The 12,992-nt window shown below is 38.8% G+C and overlaps 1 protein-coding gene across 4 annotated transcripts in view; it reads left to right on the top strand.

The window, feature by feature from the left end:
* Positions 1–2,624: 2,624 nt before the first annotated feature.
* Positions 2,625–12,992, top strand: part of DYNC1I2 (dynein cytoplasmic 1 intermediate chain 2) — a 62,252-nt gene continuing 51,884 nt past the window's right edge. For 2 of the 4 annotated variants that reach the window (XM_010377601.2, XM_010377599.2), the window contains exons 1-3: positions 2,625–2,843; positions 5,350–5,466; positions 7,965–8,082. In XM_010377601.2, coding sequence (XP_010375903.1) covers positions 5,359–5,466; positions 7,965–8,082 — 226 coding nt within the window. In that variant the 5' untranslated portion in view covers positions 2,625–2,843; positions 5,350–5,358. Of the gene's footprint in view, positions 2,844–2,892; positions 3,090–5,349; positions 5,467–7,964; positions 8,083–12,992 lie in introns of those variants that run through there. The other 2 variants (XM_010377600.2, XM_010377598.2) reach the window with 1 other exon arrangement.

Genomic DNA, 12,992 nt, shown 5'->3' with positions numbered 1-12,992 from the left:
AAAGCTATATTATCCAGGCAGCATATTTAGTGGTTTTCAGTGGGAAGGGGTATCGTCTGTTTTACTGCTGTAGAAGTCTCACATAATCTTAACATCTCTCCACTCCATCTGCTTTTCTTAATTCTCACTGATGATGCAATAGTTCATGCATTTATAAATGCTGGCTCTACCCAAAAGTCTTCCAGTTGCATTCCCTGCTTCCAGTCTCTACCTTACCTCTTCTCTCCACCTCTCATCCGTCTAGGCAAGCTGTATCAATAAGGGTCTCAACAAGAAACAGAATTCACAAGATAGTTCATATGAAAATACTTTAATGAAAGGACGAGTTACAGAGGGGTGAGCAGGTAGTAAGGGAACAAACAAGAGATGATGAGGCACTCAGAGACTAGCTACAGAGGAGGTGTTCAAGAGATAAAAGGAGAACATAAAATCACCAGAGAGCCTGGGGAAAACTAGAGCCATGGAGAAAGAGCCATCTGGCAGGTACTACAGTCATGAAGGAATGAAGCTGTTGCCGGACATGTGACACTCAAAGTAGGAAGGAGCAAGGAAGAGATGCCCCAATTTCCCTTTCTACCCACCTTCTGATATCCTTGCCTTGGCCTCTTTATGTCCAATTACAAGGCAGTCCTTAAAGAAACTGAGGTCAACCCTCAGAGGCATAGAGCTTAGCAGAGAAGGGCAGGAAATGAATCTGGGGGGCAAAGAAAATAACCAGCATGTTAGTCTTTCTCCAGACTACTTTGAAAGGTCAGCTACCTAAAATGCAAACCTTTTCATACCATGCACCTGCTTAAAATCTATCAGTGGATTTACATAATCTGTAGGACTAAATCTAAACTGGGATGTGCGACTTTGCCCCTGCTTATGGCTTCATTCCTCAGTTCCTGTCTTAGCCTATGGCCATTGTGAATTATTTCCAGATTCACCAGCATTCTATGCTCTCAGACCTCTGTCCTTTGTCCATATTCTTTTCTCTTCTCAAGGCACCTTTCTGAATCTTCTCCGCTTGGCTAACTTCTTCTACTCAGCCTCTGAGAATCAAAGACTTAGCTCTAGAATCACCTCCTTCCAGAATTTTCCTGAAAAGTTTTTCCAGGTGTTTCTATGACTTCCTTACCTAATCCCATCATTATAGAGATGCTCCTTGAGTTATGTCCTGATAAACCCATTTTAAGTCGAAAATATATGTTGAAAATGCATTTTACTCTAATAAGCCCACCGTAATGAGAAAAAAAAATCATAAGTTAAACTATCAGTCAGGAACCATCCATAATTAGTTGAGTGAGTGTCCTGTCTTTCTCCCTTGAGAAGAAGGATGTGCAGTTTTTTTCTTTTTTTTTTGAGGCGGGGTCTTGCTCTGTCTCCCAGGCTGGGATGCAATTGTGCAATCTCAGCTCACTGTAACTTCCGCCTCCTAGGCGCAAGCCATCCTCCTGCCTCAGCCTCGTGAGTAGCTGGGACTACAGGCACACGCCACACACCCTGCTAATTTTTCTATTTTTTGTACAGACGGGGTTTCACCATGTTGCCTAGGTTGGTCTCTAACTCCTGAACTCAGGTGATCTGCCTGCCTCAGCCTCCCAAAGTGTGGGATTACATGTGTGAGCCACCGCGCCTGGTCCATTTTAGCTCTTAATACAGCACCCATCACCATTCCTGGCACATGGTAGGCAATCAATAATATATTTTTTTCAAATTAATAAATGAAAACTAAATATTAGGAAAGAAGTAAGAAAATAACATAGCTATAAAGCTCTTTGAATGTTAGGTTATTGGGAAAAGCTGTGGAAAGCCAAGGATTTTCTTTCTCAAATTCATTTTTAGAATTTTTTTTCTACACAAAAGGCCACAGATAATACAGAGAAAGGTAAGAAAAAGACCACAAACCCAAGGACTTGGAATTTGAATCATAAAGGTTCATTCTAGACTTGGGCAATATCTAGAACTTCTAGAACAATCAGTTTTCTATAACATAGGAAAGATATTGCCTTGATGTTAGTTAAAGCTAACTCCTGCCAAATAATGCTTTAAATTATTTAAACTTTAAAAAGGTGTATCAACGCATACATTGCTGGTAAATTCATGTTCCAGTAACTTTAGTTTTCTTTGTATGTTAAAAATCTAACTGTGGAAAACATTCTAGCTTGGTTGGAGAGTCTAATAGTACAAAATGCTTTATTTCCTAAAATTCTTTGAGAGAAAACCAAAATGCTACCACACTGCAACAAAATACTGAAGAATTATTTGCTATGTCGGTTGACATATTTTTATTTAGATTTTGTCTAAGGCGCCACATGAAGCCTCTATAAGACATTTTTTCCCTAAAACTTACATACGTATGTACATATATATATGTTTTACATCCTAAAAAGTCTACTTCGTGTCTTCACCAAATGTGCAGCAGTGTGATTCACAGGTTCACCACTGGAAAATAGCCCTTCTTAAAATTCCGCCAATGTTGGGTCAAAGATCTTACACTACAGCACATACTACACTGTGAGCACGGATCAACAGACCAGAATATAGAGAAGCTTCTCGACGGAAGAAGGCCTTGGAGTTGGAAACCTAAAGGAGGGGATACACTACATGTCCCAGCACACCTTGCAACGCCCAGCGACCGCAATTCCCAGAATGCACTGCTCGTCGCACGCAGATTTTCCTTGTTGCCGGGGCTTGTAGTTCTTCCCGGTCGTGTCAGTTTGTAAGGCAAGGGCGGTAGTTGGATTCCTGGCCCGAGGATATTAGGCGTAGTTTTCCAGTTTTTGGCAAAGCGGAAATACTTAAGGCCCCTGGGTTTGCTGGGTTCTTTGTTTTATCTACCGGCTTCTGCTTTACGACAGGTAAGTCACGGAGGAGCTATCATTCCTCGTAGCAGGGCCCCACCTTTTATTTCTGGGAGCGACCTCGTTCTGGTGAGTGTATTTGTCCCTAAGCTCTCGCCGTAGCAGCCGCCGCCCATCCCTCTTTGTGTGCTTTGGAAAGCTGCGGAGCTGGTGGTGGCTACAGTTGGTTTTGGGGGCTTAGGCGAGAGACGTTACCGGGAAGTTGCAGACGGGAGGATTCTTCGTCATCCAGTCACCTGGCAGGTGGGTTGACTGTTGTTCCCTCAAGGCCTCCCCGCCTGTGTTCCACGTCGCAATTCGAAGGGCGGCTTGGCAGTTCCTGCTGACAGCCCCGCCCGGCCCGGCTTTGGGGAGGAAAGGCGGGGAGACCCGGGTGCGGTGACTCCGGGCGGCGCGGCGAGAGGAGTCCACTCTTTTCCCTTCTCGACCCTCCAGAGGCGGCCTAGGGAGCCTTGAGGCTTGTCCGGCGCCCACTGGCTTCTCCTGGACTCCCTGTCCTGGACCGCGCCCTCCTGGCGGTGACCCCAGGGGAGAAAGTGATTCCTTTTCGCCTTGCCCCATTTTACAAATTAAGGCCATATCTACTTGCCTTGATAGTGTCTCCCCACACCGTAAGTGTGATGGAAAGTCCCCGAACACGGAGGTTCTAGCACAAAACTCTAGAGTCTCTCTTCTCTTGAGTTTTAAGAACGTGAACATGTCAGTCATGGAGGAAGACTCTGGCTTCTGTAAGGATGAGAGGATTGGTCAGCTATAATTCAGCTGGTCAAGATTTTGTTGTTGGGCTTTAACTAAAAATGCGCTTGTTTTAATATCAGTTAGTGTTGGTATATCTATTTTACAGTTGACGTTGAACAAAGCATAATATGCCTAGCATAGCATACAGTTAGGTATGGAAGTTCTCTTCACCAGCCGTTTGGATGGAGCTGTTTAGAGGTGTAGAAAGGGTGGAATAAGAAACACTGTCTCTTGTTTTTAGTTTGTTCAAACAAATATTGTGTATATATTTCAGGGTCTGCCATGTCAACTTTTCATCCTTTTCGTATGCTTGAAAATTGTCAGTTCGCTTGCCAGTCTTAATGGAGTTTAGTAGCTGAAATTTTCTTTATCCATTTGTTAGTGGGTGAATTTCTCCTCTTGACTGACTTACCTTTATTCAGATTTAACAATTGTGCTTTTTAAGAGATTTCCCCTAACCTCTGAGAATACAAAACTGTCAGAGGTTATTCTCCTCGTTTTCTTGATCTAAAGCATTTAATACTTCACTTGTACAGAGACATTGAAAGAGATTGATCATTAGGCAATAAGTCAATCCTGTGGAAAAGGTAACGAGTTCCTGGCTCCTGCCTTATGCTCAGCTGCTAGGCTACTTTAAGAAAAAAAATCCTAATTCATTGTTTCTTCCTAAAACTCAAGCTGAAGTAGTGTTTAGGCAATTGGTTTTTGAAGCTCAGTTTGTAATTCTGTCTACCGTATCTATTATTGATTAGCCATTGTCAATTGTAATGTTAAGATCCTTCTGCCGGCTGTTGTGAAGACGACAAAAATAACTAAAAAACAGTCCCTGATTTCAAGTACGTTACAATCTAATAGGGAACATTTCAGGTATGTCCACAAATAATTGTACTAAAAGTGCCATCACAAGATATAGGTAAGGTGTTGTTGTGGAGAAATACAAAGTCATTTGATTTGATAGCTAATGATGGTAACTCCGGCATTTTGCTTGTCTTTAGTATTACTACAGCACTTTTAGAACTTACAGAAATTTTCAGTTTGACTTCCTATTGTTTTTTATCAAGTTTCTGTGAATGCAGTAGAATTGGTAATAGTTTTGATCCCTGTCATATAGCTTAAGAGCTTCTAACTGCCAAACGTTGTCCTCTGTTTTAAGAGCCAGTTTTGACCTTTATCTTGGGTATCTACTATATTGTCATCAAAAAGTTTGAGACATTGTGTATGCAAACATTAAAGTGCTTACTATGGGCTAGCTACTATGCTCTGCTCTAGGTAATGTTATATATATTTGTTTATACATTTTTTAAGTCTTAGTAATAATATATATGCTTCCTTTATTTTATTTTTTAAAAGTTTATTTTTTAGAGACACTCTGCTGCCTAAGCTGGAGTGCTTTGGCATGATCACGGCTCACTGCAGCCTGGACTTCCTGGGCTCCAGCAATCCTTCCAAGTAGTTGGGACTACAGGCACATGCCACTATGCCCCCCTAATTTTTCATTTTTCTTGCCTTTTTTTTTTTTTTTCTGTAGAGATGGGGTCTTGCTGTGTTGCCCAGGCTGGTCTCAAACTCATGGCCTGAAAGCAGTCCTCCCACTTTAGCCTCCCAAAGTAAGCTACTGCCCAGCCCCATTATTTTAAAAGTAAGATTTTTGTGCTCTTTTGAGATAGCATTGAACTATATGGCCTTTTGGGACAGTTCTCTTCTTGGAACACTAGTTTTTTCAACTGTACTGCTTTTACTAATGTAACGATTACATGTTTCTAAGGTCACAAACATGTCAGACAAAAGTGAATTAAAGGCTGAGTTGGAACGTAAGAAGCAGCGACTGGCCCAAATCAGAGAGGAAAAGAAGAGAAAAGAAGAAGAAAGGAAAAAAAAAGAAGTATGTTTCATTTTTTTCTTAAATAAACAACATAAAGTAATTGTGTTTTATTTCACATATTTATATATTTACATATAGATTGGTGCAAAAGTAATTGTGCTTAAAAGTAATGGCAAAAACTGCAGTTATTTTTGCACAAACCTAGTAATTTCAGGATACTTAAAAATCTAGCAGTTCTGACTGCAGACATAGCACTATAAGTGAATCTTGAAAGAAGCAAGATATGTGAAAATGACAAAACTGATAAAATATGATTTTTAAAAACAATTTCATATAGATTGATGCATTTCTGAAATTTGATTTATAAAAGTTCAGTTTACATATTTAGTCTTCTGGGAATATATTTATTATAAAGTAAGGTGCATCTGTATTTTTTTTTTGTTTCGGGGTTTTTTTTTTTTTTTTTGAGACAGTGTCTCACTGTGTCACTCAGACTGGAGTGCAGTGGTGTGATCACAACTCACTGCAGCCTCAATCTCCCCTGACTCAGGTAATCCTTCCACTTCAGCCTCTGGAGTAGCTGGGACTACAGGCACATGTCACTATGCTAGGCTGATTTTTGTATTTTTTGTAGAGACAGGGTTTTGCCATGTTACCCAGGCTGGTCTCCAACCGCTGAGCTCAAACAGTCCTCCTGCCTCAGCCTCCCAAAGTGTTAGGATTACAGGCGTGAGCCACCACACTCAGCCAAGAGGTCTATATTATAATAGCTCATAAATATGGTATATATATATCATAACTTAGTTTGGACTTTGAATTTATCTGAATATTTTGCTAGTCTGAACTGCTAATTTGTAAGAATGGATAATATTAATGGCAAATAAAATATACATAATAGATGATTTAATTGACCAAGGGATTTGTTCTTATCTCTTATGAGTTAGTCACTGAAATATTTTTACCGAGTAGTAGGTATGATGGTACCATAAAGGTGGACCAGGTACTTCTTTTGATTTTTTGTATCAGAAATACGCATCATGTTATATACAGCAAATGTACATTGACCCTGAGCTGGAGACATTTTACTTGTTCCTGCATTGAAATACACTTTTATCCCTGTGGAAACTCTTTAAACATATCTGTGTACTTTTACTGCAGACATGTTTTAAATAGCTAGTGTAAGGTACTTTTTCCTGTGTGTCTCTAGGACCAAGTTTTTATATATGGTAGCGTAAATAATAGCCAAGACTGCCAGAACTATCTCTTGGGGACTAAGAAAAATAAGTAGTAGAAAAGTTGAAGGTACAATTTATGTGCAGCTTTACTATGATGCTGTAAAGGCCTGTAATTGTAGAATTTGCTAGATTATTCTGCACCTTTCTGTGATACATTATAAGAGGGTTGGATCTTTACATTAGCTATTAGATTAAAAGCTGACTGGTAGAAGCATGATTCAGGTTGGCAGAGCTATTCCAAAAAAATGTTTATAGCCCTAAACATTTCTGTGCTGAGAGCAGATTTCATTTTTGTTTTCTAAAGATGGCCATAACTGGCAAAAGTGGCTTCTAAGGCATATCTATTGCATGATTTATACCTAATTTAAAGTTTATAAATCTATTGAGTCACACAGACCAATGGTAAAAAACAAAGTTTATAAAAATGTTATAAGAGATAACACAATGGTATTAAACTGTGAGTCTATTAATATATTTTTATCAACAGTGAAGCATCAGCTTGATACTACAACCTGTTTCGTTATTTTGATTAATTTTTCTGATGACTTTTAAGTCAAAATGGTATAGAATGTTATGGCTAACGAAATTCACTCCAGACAATATCTGAGTAATAGTTGTCTAGTTGGCATAGGGATTTGAGATTTACATAAAAAAAACTTTTCCTTGGAAAGCTTACTTGAGATGTCTTGGATGATCTGAGAGTATTGAGGTTTATTTAGTTTAACCAGAAGATTGTGCTAAAACTATAAATGGCTGAGATAAAAGCTGGCAAAAATTTTCATAACAAAATGTTTTGTGCTATGCAAAAGTAAGTTTAATTTTACAAAACCCAATCCCAAATAAAATGAAGACATTATACAGAAGTCTGTGATACTGTTTTTCAACAAATATTGTCATTTACTTATAATTTATTACCTCTTAAATAATTACACTTTAATTTTTTCATTGTATGTGATATTGTGTCTAACCTTTTGTGCCACTTGGGGAAAATTGTCTATTATTCCTGACCATAGACAGCAATTTCATACTGTAGATAATTTGAAGTTGACTGTACTTCTTGAGTGTATCTGTTAAGAGAATTTTTGTGGAAACTCCTTGATTACATATAAAATAGAGCAGTTTAGTACATATCATTTGGAGGTTATTTACTAGAACTCTGTTGAGAATGATTTTCATTTAATGACTATAAAAAAAACTTAACCTGTACTCAAAACTAAGTTCATGCCTTAAAAGTGTACGGTGTTAGCATATTTTTTAAAACATTTTTGCAAATAAATGTTTCATACTGTATGTAAACGTAAGTTTTTAACCTAAAAATTTTAGACTGATCAGAAGAAGGAAGCTGTTGCTCCTGTGCAAGAAGAATCAGATCTTGAAAAAAAAAGAAGAGAAGCTGAAGCATTGCTTCAAAGCATGGGGCTAACTCCAGAATCCCCCATTGGTAAGGTTAAGAATATATCCATTTATAAGAGATAGGCATAGATTCTGTTCAGCTCAGACATAGCTGAGTGGGTTGACTTGATATATTTTACATATTTTCCTTGTGTCTCTAAAATTATTAATCTTATAATTTATTTGGAATTGTCTTTTTTCCAGATATGCCAGTACATGGTTTTTTTATTTGTTCAAAAGAGCTGCAAGAGTAATTATTAACATATACTGAACTACCAATTGACTTCTCTTATTAAATCAGTAATTTATTTCAACAAACATTTGTTAAGCAAGTTTTGTGTGCCATACTGTGTTAAGCTCAAAGATAACTGGGATTCCTGATCTGAACTCTATATTCCTTTCTGGAGATTAGAGAGAGATACAATCAAAATTACATTGTTAGTATGCAAAATATATTAATATTCAAAGGTACAGGATTGGAAGGATAAGCTTATAGCCTTCTGCTGTCAATGCTAATAAGGGAGATAATTTTGGTAGCTTATTTTGGCAGTGATTTGACTTAATCTTACTATTTTTCTGGGTTATTAATTTTGATAACTGTACTAGACTAAAAAAGCTGAAATAGTAGAGGTACACAGGACAATCTAGTTACATATCAGGAATAAATGCTTACTTAAAATGATTCTGTGCTGGGTGCTGTTAATAGTATTTTAGTTTAACATGGCCTTTATCCTTTAGAGACCTAACATTTTAGTGCTAGTTTGTGGGCTAATTTTATCTAGTCCAGGGGACAAATACTGGAGATTGTAAATGCTCTATGCTTGTTGTGAAACTACAACATAACTGTCCTTAGAGCTGATATTTCTAAAAGGTTTCAAGGTGAAAAGGCTGGCTACTCTTACTGGTCAGCTTAATTATTTCTTTCAGCTCCTTTTCTTTTCTTGTAGAATTTGAAGACTGAAGTATATTAATTTTATGTATTTATTCAATAAGCTTATGTTGAATATGGAATTTTAAAAGTAAATGAATCAGAACACTTTTTTCTTGTAACTAAACCAAGTTGCTTGTTAGCCTTTGTTTGAGTTACCTTTTTTTCTGTGCATTGGCTTTAGTTTTTCTCCTATAGGATTTTTTTTTCTTTTATGTTCTTCTTAAGACGTTAGTTTCACTGAACTCACTTGTTCATATTTCTTTTTTTCTTTCCTTTTTTTTTTTTTTTTTTTGAGACTGAGTCCCACTCTCTCTCCCGGGCTGGAGTGCAGTGGCACAATCTCAGCTCACTGTAACCGCTTCCTCCTGAGTTCAAGCAGTTCTTCTGCCTCAGCCTCCTGAGTAGCTGGGACTATAGGCTTACGCCACCATGCCTGGCTAATTTTTGTACTTTTAGTAGAGACAGGATTTCACCATATTGGCCAGGCTGGTCTCAAACTCCTGGCCTCATGATCTGCCCACCCCCAAAGTGTTCATATTTCCTAATTTATGGCTGGGTTAGTTCTTTGTGTTGCTATGAAGGAATACTGAGGTTGGTTAACTTATAAAGAAAAGAGGTGGCCGGGTGGGGTGGCTCACGCCTGTAATCCCAGCACTTTGGGAGGCTGACGTGGGCAGATCACCTGAGGTCGGGAGTTTGAGACTAGCCTGAGCAACACGGAGAAACCCCATCTCTACTAAAAATACAAAATTAGCCGGGCTTGGTGGCGCATGCCTATAATCCCAACTACTCGGGAGGCTGAGGCAGGAGAATTGCTTGAACCCGGGAGGCAGAGGTTGTGGTAAGCAGAGATCTGGCCATTGTACTCCAGCTTGGGCAACAGGAGTGAAACACTGTCTCAAAACAAAAGAAAAGAGGATTAATTGGCTCATGGTTCTGCAAGCTTTATAGGAAGCATGGTGCTGACTTATTCTGGTGAGGCCTCAGGAAGCTTCCAATCATGGCAGAAGGCAAAGGGGTGTCAGCATGTCTCATGCAGTGAGCAAGAGCAGGAAGTGGGGGAAGGTGCCACACAGTTTTAAACAAAACCATGAGGGGTCCGCCCCCATGACCCAAACAACTCCCAGTAGACCCTGCTTCCAACACTGGGGATTATATCTCAACAAGAGATTTGGAGGGGATGTCCAAACTGTATCAATGGTCCAGCTCCATCATTAATTCTTGAAAGACCATTCTTTAGGGTTTGTGTATGTGTCCCTCATTTCTCATATCTAATTCCATTCTCATTCCCACTAATGCATTAAGTGCCCGCTTTTGCAGTTTTTTTTGTTTGTTTTTCGTTTTTTGTTTTGTTTTTTGAGATGGAGTCTTGCCCTGTCGCCCAGACTGGAGCGCAATGGCATGATCTCAGTTCACTGCAACCTTCACCTCCCGGGTTCAAGCGATTCTCCTGCCTCAGCCTCCCAAGTAGCTGGGATTACAGGCGCATGCCACCACACCTGGCTGATTTTTTGTGTCTTTAGTATAGACGGGCTTTCACCATGTTGGCCAGGCTGGTCTCGAATTCCTGACCTCGTGATCCGCCCTCTTCGGCCTCCCAATATGCTTGGATTACAGGCGTTAGTCACCATGCCCGGCCCACTTTTGAATTTTTAACATACATCCTTCAGATTATCCTCTGTTTTTTGAGATTTCACATATCTGTGTATACACACTTTATATACATAAATGGCATAGTGCTGTATGTCTTTTGTTTATTCCATGTTGCTATATACAAATTTAGTTATTTATTTCTAATATACTCTATCCTATTATGTACCACATTTTACTTATCCATTCCCCCAGTGCTATGCACTCAGTTTCCTTTTGTCTCTTTACTTTACCATCATAAACAACACTGCAAAAAATATATATTTTTTCCCTTGAGGACTGTGGAATACTTTCTCTGGGGTGTATGCCCAAGAATTGACTTGCTGTGTTATTGTATATAAGACTTAGCTTAATTAGGTTCTGCATATCACTCTCCAGAATGGCTACAAAGTTTACCCTCCCACTACCAGTGCCTGAAAAAGTAACTGCTTTACCATATTCACGTCATGACCGGATGTTATCCAGCTTTCTAATTTTTGCTAACTTGATGAATATAAAGTGGTACATCGAAATGTTTTAATATACATTTATCTGATTACAGTGAGGTTGACCACCTCTTTATATATCTTTTAACCATTCAAGTTTTCCCTTCTGTGAATTGTATATTCATATCCTTCTCCCCATTTACTACGATTGAGGTTCTTTATCTTCTGATTTGTAGGCATTCTTTGTGTATTTTGTATATTTTAGGGAGGACTTTTGTCTGTTTTAGTCTTTTAAAAAACCCTTCTCCTAATCTGTTACCTGTTAACTGTTTATAGTATTCCTCATTGAACAGAATCCTTTATTTTGATATGGTCAAATCCTTCATTTTGATATGGTCAAATCTAGCAATTATAGGCTAAGTATTCCTAATTCAAAAATTCAGCATTCAGAATGCCCCAAAATCTGAAACATTTTAAGTACCAACATGACACTCAAAAGAAATACTGATTAGAGAATTTCAGATTTCAGATATTTAAGTTAGGATACTGAACTGCTAGGTATAAGGCAAATATTGCAAAATCCAAAATAATCTATCACCTTTGGTCCCAAGCGTTTTGGATAAGGGATACTCAACCTGTATGATCCTTTTTTGTGTGCTTTTGGTCTTTTTAAAAAGAAATCCTTTCCTATGTTGTGGATGCAAATATATTTTTCTGTGTTTTTCATATTAATTTTATAGTTGTACCCTTCACATGTAGATATTTGGGTTATATTTTTTTAAATATGAGGTAGGGATCCAACCTAATTTTTCTCTGTATAGTTAGCTAATTTTCTCAATGCCATTTATTAGTCTATCTTTCCCGCCCCACTGAAGTCTGATGCCAACTTTGTCATACAGTAAATTCCCATATATTTATGGGCATTTCTGGGCTCTATTTTCACTATGAATCTATTTGTTTGATTCTACACAACCCAGTTTTAATTACTGTAACTTTGTGTTATATTCTAATATCTGGTATAGAAAATCACCCCCTGTGTTCCTTTTACAGAATAGTCCTAGGTTCACAAACATTTTTCTTCCCCTCAAGAAATTTGGTTTGTTTCCCTCTAGAGTGTTGCTGTACCATACATACATTGCATTGCTATATGTTTTTATTTTTTGAATTTTTATTACTATTTTTTGAGACAAGGTCTTGCTCTGTCACCTAGGCTGGAATGCAATGGTGCAACCATGTCTTGCTATAGCCTCAACCTCCCAGGCTCAAGCGATCCTCTCACCTCAGTCTCCTAAGTAGCTGGGACCATAGGTGCACACCACCATGCCCAACTAATTTTTTTTTTTTTTTGTAGAGATGGGGTCTCACTGTGCTGCCAGGGCTGGCCTTGAACTCCTGGGCTCAAGCGATCATTCTGCCTTGGCCTCCCAAGGTGCTGGGATTACAGGCATGAGCCACTATACCCTTCCTAATTTTAAAAAATCTAGAATATTCTCCATACACATACTACTTTTTGCCTCATGATATCTACTTGTTGAAGAGGGTGGGCCAATTGGTTTGTAGACTGTCTCCCCTCCTGGGTTTGTCTGATGGCATTCTCACATTTAGCTTTTATCCCTTATATTTCCTTTGAACTGGAAGTTAGATTAAAAAGCTTGATTTTGATCTAATTCGAACTGTGCGTGGTGGTTCACACCTGTCATCCCATTGCTTTGGGAGGCTGAGGTGGGTGGATCGCTTAAGCCCAGGAGTTCAAGACCAGCGTGGGCAATATGGCAAGACCCTGTCTCTACAAAAAAAAAAAAAATTAGCCAGGCGTGATAGCAGGCACCTATAGTCCCAGCTACTGTGGAGGTTGAGGTGGGAGGATCAATTGAGTTTGCAAGGTTGAGGTGCTGTCCGTGATCGCACTACTCAACTCCAGCCTGGGAGACACAGCAAGACCCTATCTCAAAA

Source organism: Rhinopithecus roxellana, chromosome 14, assembly GCF_007565055.1.
Source record: "Rhinopithecus roxellana isolate Shanxi Qingling chromosome 14, ASM756505v1, whole genome shotgun sequence".
NCBI classification, from domain to species: domain Eukaryota; kingdom Metazoa; phylum Chordata; class Mammalia; order Primates; family Cercopithecidae; genus Rhinopithecus; species Rhinopithecus roxellana.
Note: the sequence above shows the minus strand (reverse complement) of the source record. Positions and strands in the feature narration are given on the sequence as shown.